Consider the following 25,458-nt stretch of genomic DNA (forward strand, 5'->3'; position numbering starts at 1 on the left):
TCGTTCTCTCCTTGCCTGCTCCTTGAGTGACTGTATCAGAGACTCCACATACTCCAACTCCTGTTTTTGCTTGGTGTTGCAGAACACAACTGCTAATTTGATCAGCCTCCTTTTGGAACAAGTGCAATTCCTCTACTCAGTATAGATCGGGACTACCTCAAAATCTACCTCAGGGTCCTATATATTTAAATTCTGACTATTTGCACCATTTTCTTAAACTGACCTCCTTATCCCTGCTATCCAATACCCTCACCTGACACAGGTAATAATCCTGAAGAATAACATCCCAGATGTCCTCTTCCGAAGGTTTACCTCTTAACTCTCAAATTTACTAGAGACAATCTCTTTATCAAGCTTCCCTGGGCCACTGTCTGTCATAAGCTTCTAGCACACTAGGTACATCCTATAATTGTCACTAAGAAAGCTGGTCGAAAATTTTCCAGCACAATGCTTTTCTGCTGGAAAATGGAACTGAAAAACCCAGGGTTTGTTATAAGCAGTCCCTTCCTCCCCACATAAATTCCAGGTCCCTCCTTTCCCCATCCCATCTCCAATGCCCCCAACTCCAGCTGCCTGCTTTCACCCCCATCTACCCACTTCTCCCCCTTGCATCCCTGCTTCTTTTGCCACCGCCATTCCCCATGCCCCCAATCGCCTCTGGATCCCTATTTCCCCAGTCATTACCATCCCACACCCCTACTACTTCCCCCCACCCCAGATTCCTGCTCCACACCCCTCTAACATCCCTCCAGACCCCTGCTTCCACCACCACCAAACACCATTCCTCCCCATCCTCACCAGGTCCCTATATCCTGGCTTCTCCCCTACTCCCTCCCCACAGGGTTCTTGCTTCCCCCATGGCCACTACCCCACCCCTCTAGTCCCTGTGCTTCTTCACCCCTCCCCGCCAATATCCCTGTAAGAACAACCTTGTGGCTTAAAAAGCAACAGGTAATATGTTATATACTTCAAAAACATTGTGGTTACAAAAGGAGATATTGCATCTTTTTATGCTATCATAGAATCATAGACTTTAAGGTCAGAAGGGACCATTATGATCATCTAGTCTGACCTCCTGCACAACACAGGCCACAGAATCTCACCCACCCACTCCTATATCAAACCTGTGTCTGAGCCATTGAAGTCCTCAAATCATGGTTTAAAGACTTCAAGATGCAGAGAATCTTCCAGCAAATAACCCATGCCCCACGCTGCAGAGGAAGGCAAAAAAACCCCAGGGCCTCTGCCAATATGCCCTGGAGGAAAATTCCTTCCTGACCCCAAATATGGCGATCAGCTAAACCCTGAGCATGTGGACAAGACTCACCAGCCAGACACCCAGGAAAGAATTCTCTGTAGTAACTCAGATCCCACCCCATCTAACATCGCTTCACAAGCCATCAGGCATATTTACTGCTAGTAGTCAAAGACGAATTAATTGCCAAAATTAGGCTATCCCATTATACCATCCCCTCCATAAACTTATCAAGCTTAGTCTTGAAGCCAGATATGTCTTTTGCCCCCACTACTCCCCTTGGAAGGCTGTTCCAGAACTTCGCTCCTCTGATGGTTAGAAACCTTCATCTAATTTCAAGTCTAAACTTCCTGATGGTCAGTTTATATCCATTTGTTCTTGGGTCCACATCGGTACTGAGTTTAAATAATTCCACTCCCTCCCTGGTATTTATTCCTCTGATATATTTATAGAGGGCAATCATATCTCCCCTCAGCCTTCTTTTGGTTAGGCTAAACAAGCCAAGCTCTTTGAGTCTCCTTTCATAAGACAGGTTTTCCATTCCTCGGATCATCCTAGTAGCCCTTCTCTGTACCTGTTCCAGTTTGAATTCATCCTTCTTAAACATGGGAGATCAGAACTGCACACAGTATTCCAGATGAGGTCTCACCAGTGCCTTGTATAACGGTACTAACACCTCCTTATCTCTACTGGAAATACCTCGCCTGATGCATCCCAAGACTGAATTAGCTTTTTTCACAGCCATATCACATTGGCGGCTCATAGTCATCCTGTGATCAACAAATACTCCGAGGTCCTCCTCCTCCTCTGTTACTTCCAACTGATGCGTCCCCAGCTTGTAACAATAATTCTTGTTATTAATAAGGGGGGACATGATAGCAGTTTACAGGTATCTAAAAGGGTGTCATGAGGAGGAGGGAGAGAACTTGTTCACCTTAGCCTCTAAGGATAGAACCAGAAACAATGGGTTTAAACTGCAGCAAGGGAGGTCTAGGTTGGACATTAGGAAAAAGTTCCTAACTGTCAGGGTGGTTAAACACTGGAATAAATTGCCTAGGGAGGTTGTGGAATCTCCGTCTCTGGAGATATTTAAGAGTAGGTTAGATAAATGTCTATCAGGGATGGTCTAGACAGTATTTGGTCCTGCCATGCGGGCAGGGGACTGGACTCGATGACCTCTCGAGGTCCCTTCCAGTCCTATAATCTATGATTCTATGATTAATCCCTAAATGCATGACCTTGCACTTTTCACTATTAAATTTCATCCTATTACTATTACTCCAGTTTACAAGGTCATCCAGATCTTTCTGTATGATATCCCGGTCCTTCTCTGTATTGGCAATACCTCCCAGCTTCATGTCATCCGCAAACTTTATTAGCACATTCCCACTTTTTGTGCCAAGGTCAGTAATAAAAAGATTAAATAAGATTGGTCCCAAAACCGATCCCTAAGGAACTCCACTAGGTAACCTCCCTCCAGCCTGACAGTTCACCTTTCAGTACAACCCGTTGTAGTCTCCCCTTTAACCAGTTCCTTATCCACCTTTCAATTTTCATTTTGATCCCCATCTTATCCAATTTAGCTAATAATTCCCCATGTGGAACCGTATCAAATGCCTTACTGAAATCAAGGTAAATTAGATCCACTGTGTTTCCTATATCTAAAAAATCTGTTACCTTCTCAAAGAAGGAGATCAGGTTGGTTTGGCACAATCTACCTTTTATAAAACCATGTTGTACTTTGTCCCAATTACCATTGACCAAAATGTCCTTAACTACTTTCTCTTTCAAAATTTTTTCCAAGACCTTGCATACTACAGATGTCAAACTAACAGGCCTGTAGTTGCCCAGATCACCATTTTCCCCTTTCTTAAAGATAGGAACTATGTTAGCAATTCTCCAGTCATATGGTACAACCCCTGAGTTTACAGATTCATTAAAAATTCTTGCTAATGGGCTTGCAATTTCATGTGCCAGTTCCTTTAATATTCTTGGATGAAGATTATCTGGGCCCCCCGATTTAGTCCCATTAAGCTGTTCGAGTCTGGCTTCTACCTCGGATGTGGTAATATCTACCTCCATATCCTCATTCCCATTTGTCATCCTACCATTATCCCTAAACTCCTATGTACTGTTTAAATTACATTGTGTACGAAGCAAAAAATAAACAAGGGCCATATCCTGAAGCTAGGGTGACCAGATGTCCCGATTTTATAGGGACAGTCCCGATTTTTGGATTTTTTTTCTTATATAGGCTCCTGTTACCCCCCCCATCCCCATCTCGATTTTTCACATTTGCTGTCTGGTCACCCTACCTGAAGCACTTATTTAGCCCCTGATTCTGCCATCCTCAGTCATATTGAGTAGTACCTTACAAAACGAATAGTTCCCCTGAAGTCTCAGAGCCTGCTCATAGTGTAAGGAACTAGTCAACATGAATAAGGGTTTTTATTTGTTCCACCTGAGACCCTGATTGAGAAAAACTCTTAAGCAGATGCTTAACTTTAAGCACATACTTAAGTGATTTCTTGAATAGGGACCCTTTCCTGAATTGGGGTCTAAAGGAAATCTTCTACTGGCTCCAAGGAGAATATAGCTTGAGTAAGGACTTCAAGGTTTGGGCTCAAAATGCATGAAACGCAAGTGGTTTGCTTAGGCAAGAAAATTACTTTAGAATAGTCAAAATTAATCACCAGTGGAACCTCGCTAATTTGCACTGATGATGCGCAGGAATAATTTATTGTGAATTATTGAATGTTGCCAATTATTGATTAAGTGCACGCACTGAAAAGGAAGGATAATCCATTACAACATAGGATTATCACCATTACAACATGTTCTGTGTTCACCTATATGACAATGCAGCTCTGTTTTAATTCTTTATAATGATACTTTTGATAAATCCTAGAGAGGAAGGATGGTCCAGTGATTGGGCTACTAGCTGAAGGTTTGGGAGACCAGGGTTCAATTTCTTGCTCTGCCATAGACTTCCTATGTGACCTTGGGCAAGTTACTTCTTCAGTTCCCCATAATAATAGTGCTGCCCTGCCTCACAGAGGGATCGCGAGGATAAATACACTAAAGATTGTGTGGGAGCTCAGATGCTGTAGTGAGGGGGCCATAGACATACCTATGACAGGGATTGGGAAACATGTGGTGACATATTTTGTGAAGTAATGGGGGAGTTTACTACAGTCTCTGTACTATTTGCTGAAAAACATATGGTGACAGCAGGGTTCCATGTGCCAGTTAACAAAGGGCAAATGAGTGAAACTCTCTTGTATCCTTAAGCACGTTGTGAACTGTTTCCAGAATGAAAAGTTGTTTTTACCTGGGGCATAGCCAGGGCTACTGGTTGGATACATATTCGGATTGTAGGCAGGGGCAGCTGTGGGATACCCAGTTGGATAACCTGCAATGAGAAGGACAGAGAAAATACACTTCTGTCAATAAGAGTAAGGAGAAAAGAGAGCACCCTAGGAGGAAAAAAAAATCTGTCTCAACAAAAGGATGATTGGCACAGCTGAGATATAAAGCTGAACATATATTATCAGATGGGCAGGAAACGTAGACAGCACAGAACATAGTAATAGTTTTCCCTGGTCATCTTCAATACTGAAATACTATTCTCCTGGAAACTGAAGGCAAATAACCAACATGTTGAAGAACACAGGAATATTCAGCGTATTCTGTAGAAAACTACCTGTTCTGTAAAACACTACTACTACTCAGCTGCTCGCAGTGCCATATTAACGGGATGTATTAGTCTTACTGAACTCACAATAAAATGTCAAGATTGAAGCACACACGTTTTATTAAGTCTTCATTTTGCTAAATAGACAAATCACTGAATTTAAAAACAGATCTTAAATTAGAAAGTTTTGCTACTGCTTCTTTATGATCCAATCCCGTTTAGTCCTACTCCCACCGGGAACTGAGAGAGCTCTACGTCTCGCAGCAAAGGGTCAGCACTTTATTCAGGTGGGCCCTTCCCCATCATCAGCAGAGTTTCTGTAAGCCAGATTCCTTTGTTATGGAAAAGCTAGAGACATTGCATGAAAGCACTACAGCTCTTGGGGCCACTCATCACTTGCACAACTATCGTTAATAGGAGGTACCCAATTATCTGCCAAGCCTCCTAGAAAATGACAAGCAAGACAATTTGTACCATTTGGAACTAACAGGTAAGGCAAAGGGTTTTAATAGGCATTTTAACAAAGGCTACAAATGATCCTTCTTCAATCAGCTAGGGACATATAGGTCCCAGTGAATTCAGAGGAAAATCGTTTTTAAAACTAAAAGCCCTATTTTTCAACCCTTGCTCACATAAGCAGTGCAATTGAAGTCAACAGGACCCTAACCCCTCCTGAAAAGCATCATTTACTGCACACCTGAAAATCATTCCATCATGTGCTTTCATAAACATATGCATACATACACAATGCACACATCCAGCAGCATGCTTTTCTCAGTACACTACAGTGTTATTGTATGTTCTCCTCTTCTATCTGGAGTTCAGCCTGTGGGAGACTGGTTGGGTTGTTTGGCTTTTTTTAAAGCGCCACAGCTTTTGGCCTATTCCACAGACTGAATACTTCATTCCAACTCAGTTAGTGTCTTTCTAGCTAAACCGCTCATGCAGGTTCAACAGCCCTACAGGTTCACTTCCTGCTGGACCATGGTGTTGTGTGCTGTTGAACAACTGCTGCCCACAGAGGTAGGAACTGTTCTGTGGAGGAGAAAGTGAATCCGAGGCAGTTTCCTATGTTGAACTGACAAGGACCATCTTCCTGTAACCAGCACGTCCCGTAGAGGGGCAGTTAGTAAAAGACCACAGACTGATTTTTTTTCTCTCTTCTAAACAAGACCAAGATTGGTCTTTACTCCCCCTGAGCTTCCCTCACTGTTAAAGAATCACTTTGCCCCAAACCGCTTGCACAGCCATGCATACACTTATACAATGTCCAAGCTTGTACGCTAACTCAATCTCCAGAGCATGGCATCCAGCGCTAAGCCTAGTGCTACAAAGATTTTTTTTAAAGTGAATTTGAATAAATTTAATTCAACAGTAATGACCACTGTACTGGAATAAATTACTGTATGTTCTACCCTTTCATTTTCATCAGTATTACAATTGGCTTCTAAATCAGGTTAATTAAAAATTGCTATCATTAATGCTGGATATGCTGAGGTTTAACAGATTCCCCCTCCCCCCTATATAAAACCATGTTGTTGATGTGTTTGGGAATATACAGGATTTTAGCAATCAAGCAGCTCTTAGGAAAGTTATTTATAGATTCAGTGATTGCACACAGAACCCTAATGAGGAAGAAGTCAAGTCAGAAATATCCACACTTAGTTTCACATTCATTAGAAGATTCATTTTCTTTTTTTGAAGTACCTCCCCCCACCCCCCGCCCGAAATGATGTCCATATTGCCACAGCCTGTTTGTAGCTATTTTTCAGGATATAACACACATCCATTGCACATATATTAACAGACTGGGCCCCTGGAACCATGTGCAGAGAGCCCGGCCGGGCTGCACAGAAGGGAGAGAGTGTGCCACCCCTGCAGCACTGATCCCTTTTCCCCCTGTGACGAAGTGGGAAAGTTCTTAATGTTTTCTCTGAACACTGTGTGCACGCCTCAGTTTCCCCTATGTATTGCTTAAGTATCTGGCTGGTGGGATAAGCGTGTGTGATCATTGCAGAGACTACTAGAGGGCAGGTGTGAGTACCCTCAGGACAGAGAATGGCCAACACCCTGTAACCTAGCAACTGATAGCCAGCCCCCCCCCTGCAAGGTGTTGGGAGCAAAGAGGTCAGGTGACCTTTTGCGGGGGGGGGGGGGGAGAGGAGAAAGGGACAAAGGACATAGTACGTGCCATGGGGGTCGGAGGCTGGGCTGGTGGAAACTGGTCAGTCTCTTGTTTTGGGACTCGGGGGGGGGGGGAGGGGAAATCCAGGGCACCAGGCCCTGGAGCCCCCCAGGATGGACCTTGTTGAAAATTCCTGATTTCTGTCCTAACAATATCTGTTCTAGGCTGTGTTCCCGTCGACTAATAAACACTTCTGTTTTTCAACGCTGGGTGAGAGTAACTGCTGACTACGAAGATGGGGTGCACAGGGGGGTGTAAGGCTTCCCCAGGTGTCCCATCCAGGTGGATTCACTACCGGAAGTTCACGGGGTGAACAGGGGTGCTGCGTGGTCCGAGGTCAGGAAGTGCCAAAGCAGCTTCCTGCCATGGTGTAAGAGTGACCAGAGAGGGGAGTCCTGCTGCACCAGAGTCGTGACTGGCTTCACTCAGAGCAGTTCCAGAGCACCCAGACTGTGACTCCCATGATACCCCCCTCCCCCAAACAGATGGGCTCTGTGGCTCGCAAAGTGCCAAGGCAGAGACCATGTGCCATCATTCCTACCAGCACTACAGCCAGGCAAACTGCCAAACAGTTGCTTGAAGTTGTAGTAACTTTTTTGTGAGCCCACAAGGGTAGCTGGCATGGAGACAAGGAGGAGCTGGAGCTGAATTGGGCTAGGAGGGAGAAAACCCCAGCACAAACTTTTCATGTCAGAAACCTTTTCAGTATGTTCACCTACGTTGGGAAACCTGCAAGATCCATGAAGACTGCTCTTGTGCCACTTAAAGCCTTTTAAACTCTGTTCTCATCTATGGTCATTAGGTGTTTGCAGTCAGGGCCGGCTCAAAAAAAAAAAAAAAAGTAGCTCCACTCCGCCGAAATAACCCCTCCCGAGCGCCGCCCTGCCCCGCCGAAACAACCCCCCCCCCCGAGCGCCGCCCTGCCCTGCTGAAACAAACAAACAAAAAAACCTTGAGCTCCGCCCTGCTGAACCAAAAGAAAAAAAGAACCCGAGCGCCGCCGCGCCACCTGAAGTTTGGCCGCCCCTTACAAGGTGCCACCCCAAGCACGTGCTTGGTTGGCTGGTGCCTGCCCTGTTTGCAGTTCATATTTAAGATCTCTGCCCTGAAAGCAGCACAGCTTGTAGGAAATGATCCCCCTTTTTTGCTCAAGCAGGAAAGGCTCTATATAGCCTTCCTTCATTCCCTGTGTTTAGGCTTTGTCTAGACCAGGATAAAGGGTGAGCTTTAAGAACATGTTAGCTAGGGCTGGCTGGGCCAAAAAAAGGAAACTTTGGTATTTGTTTTCAGTACAATGAAGAACAAAACTGAGACCTTTCAACATTTTTTGCACAGAAAGATCCCAGCTCAAAATATCCACTAGCCCAATGACTAAGGCACTCACCTAGGAAACCCATGAGTCTCTCACGGCAGTGCCCTGACCATTGGGCTATAGAGTCAGTCTCTCTCTCTCTCTGACCCAATGAATGTTTATTATTCATACAAAGTGGAACAGTTTCAACAGGAGACACTGCGAGTGAGACACACACAGACTGACCACATAGCCCGGCAGTTAGGGCTCACCCCTAGGCTATAACTCAACCAATTTAACATGTATTAAAGACAGTGTATGTTCCCTGGCTTCACTTGACTTGAACACCAGACCTTGCACCCTAATCTAGACAGGATCTTAGAGGCTGAGCAGGTGTTGTTTTGGTTTTTGACCTCGTAGGACAATCTGTAAGAAGTTCCCAAACAGCAGCAAGAAACTGTTGGAGTTGGAGACTGCAAAAAAAGGAATGGTCTCCACAGCCCAGCCAGCCTTACCCTCTGCACAAACTAATCTACTGGGGCACAATCCAGGTCATCATGGTCAACGAGCAAACTCTTGCACTGCTAGAGTTCGTCCTTCTTCTGCCTCCCTTGCCCTCTGGCAGGGCAGTCTCTACAGATCCTGCCTTGAGTATGTATCCTCCCACTTCCTTGTCTCTCTGGTCCCTACACCCCCTTTCAGATTACTTTCATCTGCCCCATCCCTCCATGATCTATGAAGGCGTCTTCAAAGAGCAGGCAATGACAGTCACTCATTTATATAGCCACTGTATGCATTCCAACTCCAGACAGGATTGCATTCATTGCCTTACAGAAAACAGGTATGGGTTCCTGTCTCTCCTGTACCCCTTTCCTATCTTATTTCTAAATAAACCTCCCCCACTTCAAGGGTCCTCTTCTCTTTGTTCCACCCTAATGACGCAGCTCCTGCAAGTTGATTGTCCTGGCTGGAGGTGTCAAATTGACTCCAGCTCACTGTCTGCCTTTAAAGAGACAAGGCACATATTCCATATAATACTTTCAACTCTATTTCTACTATATAATAACAATACCACCTAGCTCTTACATAGTGCTTTCATCCATAGATCTGAAAATGCTTTACAAAGGAGGTCAGGATCATTACCCCCCATTTAATAGATGAAAAAGTGAGGCACAGAGAGGTGAAGTCACTTGCCCAGTCATCCAGCATGCAAACAGCAGAGCCAGGAACAGAAAATACAGTTACCCTTTTTGTAGCTGGGGTTCTTCGAGATGTGTTGCTCATGTCCATTCAACTTAGATGTCTGTGCTCGCTACATGCACTGGTGCCAGAAGTTTTTTTCCCTTAGCAGTATCCATAGGGGACCGGCTCTGACGCCCCCTGGAGTAGCATGCATATGTCGCAATATATAGGGTGCCGCCGGCTCCCCCCATCCTCAGTTCCTTCTTGCCGGAAACTCCGACAGTGGGGAAGGAGGGCGGGTTGTGGAATAGACATGAGCAACACATCTTGAAGAACACCAGTTACGGAAAAAGGTAACTGTCTTTTCTTCTTCAAGTGCTTGTTCATGTCGATTCAACTTAGGTGACTCCCAAGTAGTACCCCTTGGAGGTGAGTAGGAGTTCACGGACGTGTAGACTGCAACACAGCTCTGCCGAACCCAGCGTCATCCCTGGCCTGCTGAGTGATGTGTAGTGGGCCGTGAACATGTGCACCGAGTACCACGTCACGGCTCGACAGATGTCCTGGATCGGGAAGTGTGCCAGGAAGGCCGCCGAAGATGCCTGTGTTCTGGTCGAGTGGGCTCTGACGATTGGTGGCGGAGGGACTCCCGCCAACTCATAGCAGGTGCAAATGCAAGAGGTGATCCAGTTAGAAATCCTCTGTGTGGACACCGGCAGGCCTTTCATTCTGTTAGCTGTAGCAATGACAAGATGAGTTGACTTATGGAAAGGCTTTGTCCGGCCTAGGTAGAAAGCCAGGGCCCTTCTCATGTCCAAAGCATGAAGGAGCCTCTTTTCACCAGTCTTATGGGGCTTGGGGCAGAAGACTGTAAGGAAGATATCCTGGCTCCTGTGGAAAATAGACACCACCTTGGGAAGGAAGGCCAACTTGGGCCGGAGCTGGACCTTGTCCTTATAGAAGACCGTGTATGGTGGCTCTGAGGTCAGGGCTCGCAGCTCGGAGACTCGCCTTGCCGATATCACAGCTGCCAGGAAAGCTACCTTCCATGATAGGGGAAACAGGGAGCACGAGGCCAAAGGCTCAAAGGGCAGGCCCGTGAGCCTGGACAGAACCAAGTTGAGACTGCTCTGAGGGACTGGGGACCGAACTTGTGGAAAAAGTCTCTCAAGACCTGAGGAACCTGACTATCGTGTCATGGGAGAACACTGTCTATCCCTGGATTGGCGGATGAAAGGTGGAAATGGCCGCCAGATGCACCCTGATAGTGGAGTGTGCCAGGCCCTGGTTCCTCAAATGAAGCAGGTAGTCTAAGATAGATTGCACCCAAGAATGCAAAGGGGGAGATGCCCCGTTTGGCTGCCCAGCAGGAGAACCTCATCCACTTTGCCAGGTAAGTCTGTCTAGTCGAGGGCTTTCTACTCTTGGGGAGGACCTTCTGGACCCTTTCCAACCAGGCCTGTTCCTCAGGGGTCAGCAACGCAACATCCATGCCGTGAGGCGGAGGGACGTGAGATTGGGGTGCAAGAGTCGACCGTCATCCTCTGACAGCAGGTCCAATCGGTTCGGCAGGGGCCAGGGAGGGATTGCTGCCAGGCTCGACAGCATCCCGAACCAGTGCTGGCGAGGCCACGCCGGGGCGATCATGAGCCTTCTCTCTCTTGATTTTCGCAATCACCTTGCGGATGAGCGGAACCAGAGGGAACGCGTACATCAGCCTTCCTGCCCACAGCAGGAGGAAGGCGTCGGAGAGGGAGCCCTTGCCCAGACCCTATCTGGAGCAAAACCTGTGGCACTTCCTGTTCTGCCAGGTGGCGAACAAATCCACTTGAGGCGTTCCCCACCTCTGGAAGATCGTGCCAGCTACCTCCGGATGGAGCACCCACTCGTGGTGAGAGGAGAAGTCCATGCTTAGGTGATCTGCTAGTGTGTTCTTGGTACCCGGAAGGTGACATGCTTCTAGATGGATTCTGTGGTCAATGCAGAAGTCCCCTCTTGGCAGAGGGCCGAAGATCGCGCTCCCCTTTGTCTGTTGATGTAGAACATCGAACCTATGTTGTCTGTCAAGACTCTGACCACTCTGCCCGACAGGTGAAGTAGGAAGACCGTGCATGCCCTGCACACCGCCCTGAGCTCTTTGACGTTTATGTGTAGTGTCATTTCCTGTGGGGACCACATACCCAGGGTCTGGAGAGTGCCGAGGTGCGACCCTCAGCCAAGGTCCGAGGCATCCGAAACCAACTTGAGTGAGTGTGTAGTGCTGACGAAGGGAACTCCTTCCAGGACTTTTCCGGGGTCAGTCCACCATCACAGCGAGGTAAGTATCGTTGCGGGGTTGGTAACAACCTTTTCCAGGAGGTCCCTTGACTGGGAGTAGACCATTACCAGCCATTGCTGCAGGGGTTGCATCCGAAGCCTGGTGTGGCGCACCACATATGTGCACGCTGCCATGTGACCTAGGAGGTTCAGGCAAACCCTGGCTGTGGTCAGGGGAAACACGGGGACTTCAATGATGAGGTCCGTCAATGCCGTGAATCTCTCCAGCAGCAGGAACGCCCTGGTGCAGGTCAAGTCGAGCACCGCTCCGATGAACTCTATCCTCTGTACTGGAATTAACGTGGATTTTTGATCGTTTACCAACAGGCCAAGGTGACAGCAAGTGGCTAACAGCCTCGTAACATCCTTTTGTACTTGTCTGTGTCTCTGAATAGCCAGTCATCGAGGTACGGGTAGATCTGGACACCCCGATGTCTGAGGTATGCAGTCACCACCGACATGCACTTGGTAAATACCCGCAGTGCTGTCGCTAGGCCAAATGGGAGGACCACAAACTGATAGTGGTTGGGACCTACCGTAAACCAGAGGAAGCCTCTGTGTCCCTTGAAGATGGCGATGTAAAAGTACGCATCCTTCAGATCGAGGGCGGATCTCCCAGATCCAGAGAAGGGATCATGGAGGCCAGGGAGATCATGCGGAACTTCAGCTTCGCTAGGAAGTGGTTCAAGTCTTGCAGGTCCAGGATAGGTCGCAGACTCCCTTGGGATTAAAAAGTAACAGGAATAGAAACCCTTGTTCCTGTACTCTGGAGGAATGACCTCCACCGCACCTAGCTGCAGTAACCTCTCTACCTCCTGCGCGAGGAGACTCTCATGAGAGGGGTTCCTGAAGAGGGACAGGGTGGTAAGGAGGGGTAGAAAGCAACTGAAGGGTGTAACCCCACACCACCGTACTGAGGACCCATCGGTCCGATGTTATAGATTCCCACGCAGGGAGGAAAGGAGAAAGGAGGTTGGCAAAAATAGGGGAGGAAGGATCCTGGGAACAGTCTGGTAGGTCGCCCTCAGGCGTACCCTAAAAACGAGCTCGACTGAGAAGCCTGCGGAGGCTGGTGGCAAGGACACCGCTTGTAGCCTCTGGATTTCTTATGGGGAGGTCCCTGGCGAGGGTGGCTCCCCTGGCCCGGAGGCTGCTGCAGCTTGAACCGCTTGCAGGCAGGGCCAGGAACATACAGGCCCAGCGTTTTAAGGGTCGTGCAGGAGTCCTTGAGGCCACAGAGCTTATTGTCCCTCTGTTCCGCAGACAGGGCTTGCCCATTGAAGGGAAGGTCTTGCATCGACTGCTGAGCTTCAGTTGACAAGCCAGAGAGGAGCAGCCAGGATGCCCGGCGCATAGCGATGGCTAAGTCCATGGTTCGGGCGGCGGTGTCTGCCGCATCCAACGCCTCTTGGAGTGTCGCCCTGGCCATAGTCGTGCCCTCCTCCATGATTGTCCTGAACTCCTTCCTAGAAGCCTCAGGGAGGGAACCCTCGAACTTGGCCATGGTTTCCCACATGTTAAAGTCATAGCATCCCAAGAGGGCCTGATGGTTGGCCACCCTCAACTGGAGACTAGAGGACAAATAAACCTTACGCCTAAACAAGTCTAGTCTCTTGGAGTCTTTGTTCTTAGGCGTAGCCCCGGGTTGACCCTGTCGCTCCCTGTGGTTAACTGCCTCTACCACTAGCGAGTTGGGAGCAGGGTGGGTGTACAGGTACTTGTGGCCTTTGGATGGCACAAAGTACATGCGCTCAGCCCTCTTGGAGATGGGGGACAGGGAGAAGGGAGTTTGCCACAGGGCACTGATGATCTTTTAGACCCCTTCATGAAGGGGCAAAGCCACCCTGGCCGGTGCTGTGGAGCAGAGGACATTGAAGAAAGTGTCCGAGGGCTCCTCTAACTCCTACACCTGAAGACCCAGGTTAGCGGCGACCCTCTTCAGTAGTTCCTGGTGTGCTTTTACATCATCCAGAGGAACCAGGGGAGGGGGTCCCATTATAGCCTCGTCTGATGATGACGAGGAGGATGCCGGTGCCATAGGGTCCTCCCCAACCATTGGTGGTCCAGTGGCTTGCTCCCCTACTCCCTCTTGGACCTGCAAGGTCCTTGCACCCGAGGCTTTGTGCACCGGAGGGGAGCGAGAGAGAGAGGCAGCTGTTCTCTCCAGGTGTAAAGAGTCGCCCAGCATGGGACCTTGCTTGCACCCAGTCTTATCCTTTCTCTTGCAGGAGGTTGGAGACCAACCTCGCACCGTCTTCTTGGCCGGAGCAATGGATGGGACCGGTGCCGGCCAGTGGATGGTCCTGGTGGGGCACTGCATACCGATGTCATGGTGCTCGGCGTCGAGTCAGAGTGTTGCTCTGGTGCTGGGGTGAGGGCCGACTCCATAAGGAGTGCTCTGAGGCGAATATCATGCTCCTTCTTAGTCCTTGGCTTGAAGGAGTTGCAAATCTTGCACTTTCACTAATGTGCCCTTCACCCAAGCAACACAGCCAGCTGCTGTGTGGATCACTAATGGGTGTGGGCCTCTTGCAGTGATCACAGGGCTTAAAGCCTGGGGACCGTGCATGCCCCACCCCAATGCAAAGTCCCATTTCGGGACCTACGAAGTCTCTAACTATAGCTAAGGGATTTACTAACACTAACAGAAAACTATCTACAGTAACTCCTCACTTAAAGTCATTCTGTTTAACGTTGTTTCGTGGTTATGTTGCTGATCAATTAGGGAACATGCTCGTTTAAAGTTGCGCAATGCTCTCTTATAATGTTGTTTGGCAGCCACCTGCTTTGTCCACTGCTTGCAGGAAGAGCAGCCCGTTGGAGCTTGCTGGTGGGGGCTTGAACCAGGGTGGACCGGCAGCCCCCCATCATTTCCCCACTCCCCTAAGTTCCCTGTGCAGCAGCTGCCCATTAGGCTACCAATTGCTGGCAGTTCAGCTGTCCCTCCCCGCACTGCCATATGCTGCTCCTGCCCTCTGCCTTGGAGCTGCTCCCGGGATCCTCCTGCTTGCTGTGCAGGGGAGGAGGGAAGAGGGGGGCTAATATCAGGGTGTCCCCCCCCACTCCTGCCCCCCACTTACCCCTTCTCCATATAGAGCAGGGTGGGGACAGGACAGGGCTCAGGATGGAGAGAGCTTGCTGGCCCCAGCTGCTGTCTCAACTTCCTGATTTTTTTAAAGGCAATGTACTTAGAGTGGTGTCAGCGTACTTAAAGGGGTAATGCACATCTCTCTCTCTCCCCCCCCCACACAGGGTGTGTGTGTCTGTCTCTCTCTGCCATGCTGTCTCCCCTCCCTCCATTCCTGCTGCCTAGTAGAGTGTGAGGCTACATTTACAATGTGTTAACCCTTGAGGGCTCAGCCGAGTGCTAGTTCATCACTTAGCAGTAAGGCATTCCCTGGGAAATATCCCACCCTCGTCCACCCTCTGACTTCATCACCTCAACCAAGCTTCACAATCATCATTGCTGTGTACAATATTAAATTGTTTGTTTAAAACTTATACTCTGTGTTTGTGTGTATGTGTATATTTCCAGGGAAAAAAATTTCCCTGGAACCTAACCCCCCCATTTATATTAATTCTTATGGGGAAATTGGATTCGCTTAACATCATTTCGCTTAAAGTTGCATTTTTCAGGAACATAACTACAGCGTTAAGCGAGGAGTTACTGTACACTAGAGTACAAGAATTAACGAGTTTGTATGAACCAGAAAACAACAGCACCAGCTGAAGCAGCAAGAGTTCCAGCACCATCACTGGCGGCAAGAAGGAACTGAGGGGGGGGGGAGCCGGCAGCGCCCTATATACTGTGGCATATGCGCACCACTCCAGGGGGTGCTGGAGCCGGTCCCCTATGGATACTGCTGAGGGAAAAAACTTCCGGCACTGGTGCATGTGGCGAGCACACACCTAAGTTGAATGGACATGAGCAAGCACTCGAAGAAGAACTTAGCTTTTCCTAAGTACCAGTCCAATGTTCAATCCACTAGGCCATACTTTTTCTCAAATGTGATTTATTGGCAGGTTAAAGTGAGTTTGTCACAGGCTGATGGAAGACATTTATTTGTATTATGGCAGAGTCTAGTTTATGCAATATCAATCTTTACTTCTATTCTGCACGTGCAACACTAGTAGCAACAGGAACACCTTGTGTCCTTGTCTTCATCTCCTGTATGCTCTATACTCGGATGGTGACATTTTGCTCATACCTAGACTATAAACTCCTTGGGGTGGAGATTGCTTTGTTTCCTGATTGTACAGCACCCAGCACAACAGGGCTCCAATCCTGATGGACGCATCTGCAAACTACTGCAATACAATTAATAAGTAATGGTGCATTAATTCAACATATGTTAACCGCAAGTACACTCCTAAGTGACTACATTTTGAAAAAGTTCCATCTGCTCTCTTTGGTACATTTCCAGCAATCAAATATTCTATACTACACTGTACCGGAAAACTACTACTACACTGCAAAAAAACAAAACAAAAAAACCCTCTCTCTTCACAAGGCTTTTAAAAACAAATCTTTGACCAAAATTTTCAAGGTTAGGCACTTAAATAAACAGGCCTAAAATAAATCGGACCACTTTTACTTAGATGCTTATATAGATGTAGTGCTTAACCATTAGGTGCCTATATTTGAAAATTTTGGGCTGTGTTTTTTGTTGCATTTCTCTGAATTGATTGCTTTAATTATTCAAATAATTGGATGCTATTTAAAACATACAGAGACAACAGTGTGTTATAGGATATTCTTATTTGTGTTGAATTGCTCATGTTTGAGTCTTTTTTTAGCTTACGCACAGCCTGAGTTCTTCGTTTTTATTTTTTACTTTGAAATACAATAAAGCTATGACTATTTAAAAAAATGATTTCATTTCAAATAAATCTTTATTCCATTAAAGAAATTCTAATAATCTCACCCACAGGAGCACATATTTGACCTTTGCTCTAGTCCCTCTTCCCCCTAAAGAGATCAGATCACACATACCTCAATAACTTTGTAAGTCTTGACCTTCAGCAACAAATAATTGTCTCTTGTTTATTAAGGAAAAGTGGGAGAAATGGTTGCTGCTTTGTTCCTACTGCTAATACTGAAAAATGAGAAGGTCTCAGAATCCAAGGCAGTCTGGTCTGGTGGATAGTCAGGCAGTTTTGCCAACCCTAAGTGTTCAAAAATAATAAGTTAGAGCCCTCCCCCCAAATTATGAGATTGGCTTAAAAATTGTGAGATTTAAAAAAAATAATACATTTGAGTCTTTTAATTTGCCTTCTGGTTTTTGAGACTTTATATGGTTTATGTTTTCCAGCTGTTCTCTGCAACCTTGATGACTACAAACTTACTTCTTTAAAAAAGAGAAAGCTGAGATTCTCATAACTACAGGTGCTGGTGCTTTAAGAAAAAAACAAAATATTGCAAGACTTGCAATGAAATCATGAGAGCTGGCAACACTGTGATGACCTGGGTTCTATTCCTGGTTCTCCCACTGACTTCCTGTCTGACTGTGGGTAGTCACTTTCCGTCTCTCACGCCGTCTGTCTTGTCTATATAGGCTCCGATCCTGCTCAGAGGACAGTGTGCGCCAACGAACTGCTGCCCCTGTGGGGAGGCCCCAATGACTTAGATGAGGGACCTACATTTTTTAATTCTTTGGGGCATGGACAACACTGGTCCTAGCAAAACGGGGCCCTGATATTGGCTGAGCCATCTAAGTGCTGCTGCTGCTGCTGTAACAACAACAACAACGTGAGTACTGAGAGAATTTGGGGGGACTACGTCAAGCAAATTTTTATTCCAGTCCTTAGAGAAGAAAAAAGATTATTTTTTTAAATTTTCATTTCCGATCATTCTGAAAATTAATCCACAATCAATAGTAGCAGCAAACTCAATGTTCATTTAATATTCTCCCTGCAGAAGAATTATGGCACTATAGATCCGAGAAACACTAACTGAACCAGTTTAAAAATTATGATGTAATAACTGGCTGCGTAAAATGAAAAGCACTCAGGGCTGTAGTACTTACTCAAGTACATATTTTAAAGCTGCCTTTTATTTTTCATGTATTTCTAAATGTTTCTAGAAAATTATTACCATCTCTGCTCTTCATTATGTTCTCCTATGCAGTGCTGCCTTTGATTAATGGTTCTTAGGCCTTGGTTCCTAACCACCCCAATCCCTCCATTTTGAATAACTTTTTAATATGCACATCTTGTAGAAACACAAAAGAAAAGGAGTTCCGGCAATAAATTATAATAACTGATGGATACAGCCTTTTGACTGCTTTAAACCAAAAGGAACAGCTTGGTTTAGTTCTGTCCCTGAAGGTTATACAGATTGCCTATATTTCCAGCCATATAGTTTACTGCCTACATTCAGACAGATGTGCTTAAGTTTATACATGCGAAGACCAGCACAAAACCCTACCCCTTCTGATACGCTGAAATTTTGCGGTGTAGTGAACAGCATATCCTGATGGTGCATCAAAGACATGTCTCGTTCCATTTTTCTGACCTCGAACACTGCTCCCTAGTATTTCTGTGATGACTTATTCCTGCCTCCAAACTGCCAGCTGTCCCACTAGTGGCATTTCCTCAGAGGCCACTGCAGTAAGACTGTACATCAACACCAGAAAAAGGCTGACAAACTGATGGGAATTCAGAGGAGAGCAATTCAAATGATTAAGTGGGTAAAGGACTGACGTCTGAGTGGACTTGGAAGGATTAGATTTTTACTGGAAAACATTGATAAATGTCAATTTCATCGTACACACACAAAGCAATGAAAATATATAATTTACTTATGTTTGTTTATTTAATATGATTGATAAGAATCAAAATGTACAGATAGGCAAAGTAAGAAAAATGCGGATTGAGGACTTATTAGAGTTTGATTTAACACTATTTACTTTGTATATTTTGACATGATGTTGTCAATTTGTGTTTTAATGGTTTTATTTTTTAATGGTTTAATTTTTTGAATCTCAACTATCATCAAATAGTTCTTGTCTGATCTGCCACCATTGGCTGAGCACCCCCATGATTTCCCACAACTGTGAAAATCTAATTGATAAAAAATAATTTAAAAATGCTTAAACCCCATAATTTTGCATGACTGTGAAAATTTAAATACATAAAAAATGTTACAAAATAAACATGGATATTATCAATTAAAATTATTTTTAAAAATCTAGTTCTGCCAAGCCTACCCATGAGGGACGGCTAAACATGTGTAGCCTGGGTACATGGCTACTCATAGGGTGGAGTGATTACAGAACTCGAGAAGGCAAACAATGAGGGTGAGAGATTTTTTTGGGGGTGGTCCAAAGGTTAGTATTTCCTTCATTTATTTAAACATTTGAAATGCGCATACTCATAGTTCTGGGTGCTGCACATAATTTGCTAACATAGTGCGCACAGTTAAGTTCCTCCAAGTCACCTAAAATAAAACTCTCCCTCCATCAGACCAAAAAAAGCTTGGGACATGGGCCTTCTATCTCGCCCCGCAGATCAACATACTCAGGCTCTAATTGACTAAGCATGGAACACAAATGCCAGTGGAAACCATTCTTTGTAATCACTCCCCTTTACCATTCTGCCATTTAACCCTGAACACCTGAAAGTGAACATGGCACAGCACAGAAGTAATGTGCTCCCTGCAGAAAACAAACTGCTGCATTGTGTATTAACTGAAGTTCCAGAGCAGTCCTCACATAGAAAGTGTCGCACGCAGTAATCCATTCAAAGGTGACAAAGGCCTGGATAACAACATTGGGGCCCACACCACAACGAAAAGATCATAACCTGGCCACATACAGATGCAAGAGAGCACTGTCTGGACATCCAGGAGCAGCAGAAAATCCAAGACAAAGAGAAAGGGAACTTGATCAAACAAAAGGTATGCAAAGCCTCCTTCATCTCTGCCATTTCATGTTTCCCCTTCAAGTGCCCACCATTATTTCATTGACTCTTATGTGGACTAAGGACTGGTCTACACTAGGAAAAATCCACACTCCTGAGTGACACAGTTAAACCAAATTATCTCCTGACAGCGCTAGGTCTGTGCTGCTGCAGCATTTTAAGGGTAGACTGTTACCTCTCAGCTCTGTGTTCTTGGGGAACCAGGGCACAGTATCCAGCCTGTCTGACTCATGAAGAACACTCCTCACCCAGCCTCTGCTTGAACCAAAACCGATCAGAAGAAAGACTTACAAAAAGCAATGAAAAGGCCGTGGGAGACACACCTAAACCCCTCCGGGCAAGGGTGACAGGATTGGGGCAACTCCCCTAGCCTCATTTTCATCAAAGATGTGATAGGGAGGCATCTGTATTAGCATACAGAATGGAGAACAGTGATTCCAAGGCAAGAACTGTGAGGAAGTGGGAATGTTCTTAATGGGTTCTTTGAATACTGGGTAGGGAGTATTGACCTGGGAAGGTTGCAGGGGAGTTTTGCTGGGACTGTCTGCATTGGGGGATGGGAGACTTTCCTTGAGGGAGGATACCTGAGCAGGTAACATGAGAACCCAGGAAGGGGGTTGGAGGCCAGGTGACACCTCTGCCTGGGAAAGTGGACAAAGGCTGGGGGAGGAGCCGTGGGGAGGCTGAGGGAGACGACTGGAGGGAATTTCAGTTTGGAGCTAGCTAGGGACTGTGGAGTGAAGTGCAGACGTGGGTGTCTGGCTTACTGCTCCCCAGGATGGACCCGGCTGAGCAGGGCTGGCTCCAGGCACCAGCCGAGCAAGCTGGTGCTTGGGGCGGCAGCTTGTAGGAGGCGGCATTCCGCCCAATCCTAGGGCAGCACGGCCGCTTTTTTGTTGTTGTTGTTGTTCCGCTCTGGCCGCCCTGTAGGGGGCAGCGGCGTAGAGGACAGGAGCGCCCTGCAGCAAGCCCAGCAGGGCAGCCCGCGTCCTTCCCTCCCAGCCGAACGGAGCGGTGCGGAGCCCTCCCGGCAGAGGGCACGGCGGGAAGGGCCGCATGGCAGCACCCCGCTGAAGCTCTGGCCGCCCCCTTTTCTCTCTCCCCCCACTCCCTCCCCCTCCCCCCACTAGCCGGGGCACATCTGCAGGGCAGGGAGTCCCCCTGCACCCTGGCTCCGGCCGCGCCGCAGGTTTTTTTTTTTTTTTGCTTTGCTGTTCTGGCCGCCAAGTTTTTTTTTTTTGCTTAGGGCGGCCAGAAAGCCAGAGCCGGCCCTGCGGCTGAGGGCTCCTGTTCTCTGTGCCTACAGGCTCTGTTTTAGACTGTGTTCCTGTCATCTAATAAACCTCTGTTTTACTGGCTGGCTAAGAGTCACGTCTGACTGCGAAGTGGGGGTGCAGGACCCTGTTGCTTCCCCTGGACCCCGCCAAGGCAGACTCGCTGTGGGAAGCGCACGGAGGAGCAGAGGATGCTGAATGCTCCAAAGGTCAGACCCAGGAAGGTGGAAGCCGTGTGAGCTTCTTGCCCCGAAGACAGTCTGCTCACAGAGAGGAGACTTCACCAGAGTCCTGACTGGCTTTGTAGGGAGCAGTTCCAGAGCATCGCCTGGGGACTCCGTGACAAGAACCGCACTGAACTCTGGGACCAAAAAAGCAGGGAAGCACTGCATGATGGTGGATCTCTGCTCCAGATATTAATGAACCCATGCCTGCACACACCCAGGTCAGCAGTTATCGGACCAATTCTAGTAATAAATCCTTTATTGGTATCCAAAATAGTGAAGCTGCTTAATTGCATTGCGAGCTTCCTGGAAGGAACACCGCCCATAGCCAGGAATGATCAGTTCCTATTGTCTAGCCTGAACAAAACCACTTTGGTATACTCCCTTGAGCCATCAGTTTACCCATAAACAAATCTAGTGTTCTCCCTTGAACCATTGTTGTTTCCCTACAAAAACCCCTACCCACATTCAAGTAAGTGTTCTGATGCCTGGATCCAAAATCTGCATCAGTTCCACTGGGACTTCATCTTCTCCTGACTCATCGTGCTGGGGGCTCTGCCTGTATCCAGCACTCCGGACCCTCAGCTACCATCACCACCTGGGAATCCTGACCAGTTCAAGCTTCACGGAAGTGGTGAAAACCCAACTCTCTCTGTCTCTGTTTTTTTTTTTTTTTTACTCTAGGTATAGCTTTCTAACCCTGACTTGTGTGATCAGGTATAGTTTTCTAAACCGGAATTTTGTAATCAAATTTATGTTAGATTTAATATTATAACTGTTCTGTTTGTTTGGCTCCCCTATGGTTATTACCTGGCAATAAACAACTTTTATGGTTAAGCTGGTTGCTTCCCTCCCTCTCTCTCTCTCTCTCTTTTGTGTGTGTGTGTATTTTTGGCTTCCCCATTTGCTCTGCAGCAATGCTCCTCTTACCTAAGCTAAAGATCCCTGTAGTGCCCAAAAATCCTGTAGTGTTTGCTCATCAAGTGGGTTACTACCAGAACAAATGAAAGTGGGGATAGGGACGTGCTGAACCTGTGGCATAGGAGGGTGGCAGCTTGGAAGTGCTGCTCGACCCAGCCTGCCGAGTCCAGGGGCATATAATAGGTCAGCTCAGATGCGGGGGGGTGTGCGCGTGCGGGGGGGTGCGTGTGTGTGTGTGTGTGTGTGTGTGTGTGTGTGTGTGTGAGAGAGAGAGAGAGAGAGAGAGAGAGAGAGAGATTCTGGGGCTGGAGGAATCTAGCCCTGGGGAACCTAGATCCTGCAGGATAACTCCATTGGGAGGGAACTTACAGAAGGGTGAAGTAGAGCTCCGTATGAAAACACAAGTGACACAAGCAGCACATTGATAGATTACAGAACCCCTACCTTCCCAGAAGAGTGACCCTAATAAATGAGCATACCCCAAAGTAACGGGCAAATCTGATAACAAGACAAGTCCTGAGTCTCAGCCAGCTTACTCCCATCCCAAGTCCTTACTTTGATTAACTAAACATTGGAAAAGCCATTACATGTTCCCTCTGAGTGGTGAAATGGAGACATGGATCTAGCTGTCCTCAGCATACCAAAGGCACCACAAGCTACATCACCTCACTATATCGCACAAGAACTCATATAAAATGATAAACAGGAGGGATGGCAAAAAAAAAAAAAAAAAAAATACCCAACTCCCTACCCCTTTCCAAAAAACCCAACAACATGATGCCTCATATGGATGAGCTCTTGGGGCAGATGAGCAATCACCTAAAAGTACCCTCAGGATTCTCAGAGAGAAAAGAATGGAGTCATTCAAAAGCAGCTCCATCCATCCGTGTCATGGATATAGGAGTAATGGAAGAAAACTGAAGTAATGAAAATGAAGGCTACATAGCAGCATTACCTAAATACTGAGGACCATTAGACTGTGGAACAGTGTCACTAAAGGCAGAGGTGCAAACTCAATCACTAGAGAGAGAAAAAACTTGAGTGGAAAAGTGAAAATATTCTATAGGAAATGATTCTGCATTGATGGGGGTCTCAGTAAGATGACCTAAACAATCTTTACAGTCCAAGATTCTCTCCCACTGTAAGATATTTTAGCTTTAGATGAAGGGTAAAATTTTCAAGAGCACCTAAGTGCATTAGATCTCTATATCACATTGAAAATCAATTGGACTTCGGTGCTTTTGAAAATTTTACCCTAAATCACAATGTACAAGGGAAAATAGAAAATGAGATTGCAGTTCTGTGCAGAAGTGACCAGTTTGTTACCCCCCATTTTCAGTTTCCCATAGTTGGGTACAGTAATTGTGATTTATAAAACTGATTTCCAGAATGTATCATTTATTTTTTCAACAATAGGCTTAGCCTCTCTCTCGGTTATTATCTGATTATTGCTTAAATTGCTACAAGCAGACTACATTAATTTACAAGACAATATGTTCTACTTCATTCTTTCCCCATATAATTCTAGAACAGTGATACATTCCTCATAGCAGTTATATCACAAGTATTGTCAAATGCTAGATAATAAAGTCCCTTATCTAAGCACTGGACAAGGCACTGTGTAAAATGATGCTTCGATCCATTCACCATCCATCACTGAGGGCTCAAGCTCGTTGGTGTTCAGACACCTCCTGCATTATCTCAAAAGCCAATTAACTACTAAAATTCGATACAATACAAACCGAGGCAGTCAAGCAAAACTGTCTGTATTATGTAATTCATTGTTACAAGTCGAGTAATTCAATGGACCATTTTACTAATTCCCCCTTTAAAACCCTAAACATATTTATGCCAATTTGTTTCCATTAAGTGACATCTTTACATGTCAATGCAACCAGAAATCTTTTGTCTTTACTGTGACATATTCAGTTCAGAGATATTAAGCCAATGCCTTTTTACCTGCACGTTATCTGTATATTATATCTTAATGACCATCGTCCACCAATTTTCATTCAGTTACTTCCTAGATCTACCTAAGAAATACTTAAAAGATAATATGTCTTTGCTGCATTCGTCATAGCACAGCAAAAGTGTGCCTCTTCATGTCCTCAGGTGCTTCCAGCCTGCTGTAGTTTATTTCCCATCAGATTGACTGGGGACTTATGTCAGCAAAGGCCTCACATTTTGCAAAGTGCATAAGGGAATTTGGTAGTTGAGAAATTACCATAGTGAGGCACCAGGCAGGTTTCCTCACACCGCTCTGCCAAATCCTTCATAATCTAGTCTTGCAGCAATGCTCTCCTTGAGCAGTGATTGCCAGTAGCATTGAAAGCACAAATAATGCACCTAATTATGTGATGATTTAGGGATATGGAGAAAACATATGATACGGACAGTTGTGAACTAATTCGATATTTGAAACCAGGTCTCCAGAGATGGAGGGCTATTACATTAAGGAAATGACTAGCAACAGAGATTGTGTGCAGGTGCTCTGCAACTATTATGCTAGGCTCCCCCAGTCTGGGCTAACAAGACTATTTGAACTTTTATGGCTCCCTTCCACAACAGAGCTGTGGGCTTGGCTCACAGGCATCTCCTGCTCCTTGTTGTGAGCTGTCCCAGAGATGCACAGTTAGCGGCCCTGCTCTGCACTGGAAAACGGAAGTAGGAATGCAGGGAGAAGTGGGGAATTAAAGCCTTAACAATACATAGTTCTTATGTGATTCCTTTCACAGACATTTGATTTTACAAGTGAACTTGCTTAGTTTAAGATGTAAAGCCCCCCAAATCCTATAGTATAATACTGTCTGAGTATTAAGTATCAGGGGGTAGCCGTGTTAGTCTGTATCTACAAAAACAACAAGGAGTCTGGTGGCACCTCAAAGAATAAAGGATTTATTTGGGCATAAGCTTTCGTGGGTAAAATCCTCACTTCTTCAGATGTTAGTCTTTAAGGTGCCACCAGACCCCTTGTTGGTTTTGTCTGAGTATTGTCTCCCTCATCAGCCACTGCTGCTTGGCTCTCCCCAGAACCAGCTGCTGGCCAGCTCATCCACCCCCCTGTACCTCCTGCTGTCTGGCTCTCATGAGATTCTGTTGTTGGCCTTCTCTATCAGGCTGCTTGTATAACAGTGCTCCTGCTGCATCTGCATTGGGAGTACTGCTATATCCACCCCAAGAAAGGGGAAAGCAGGGT

The 25,458-nt window shown here is 46.4% G+C and overlaps 1 protein-coding gene across 22 annotated transcripts in view; it reads right to left on the reverse strand.

Moving 5' to 3' along the window:
- The window catches only part of FAM168A (family with sequence similarity 168 member A), a 328,051-nt gene that overhangs the window by 47,405 nt on the left and 255,188 nt on the right, over window positions 1-25,458 (reverse strand). For 17 of the 22 annotated variants that reach the window (XM_065581788.1, XM_065581789.1, XM_065581787.1 and 14 more), the window contains one exon: window positions 4,587-4,667. The exons of the other annotated variants lie outside the window; for them this stretch is intronic. In XM_065581788.1, coding sequence (XP_065437860.1) covers window positions 4,587-4,667 — 81 coding nt within the window. The remainder of the gene's footprint in view (window positions 1-4,586; window positions 4,668-25,458) is intronic. 22 annotated transcript variants of the gene reach the window in all.

The sequence above is a fragment of the Chrysemys picta genome, chromosome 1 (genome assembly GCF_011386835.1).
Source record: "Chrysemys picta bellii isolate R12L10 chromosome 1, ASM1138683v2, whole genome shotgun sequence".
Lineage (NCBI taxonomy): Eukaryota > Metazoa > Chordata > Testudines > Emydidae > Chrysemys > Chrysemys picta.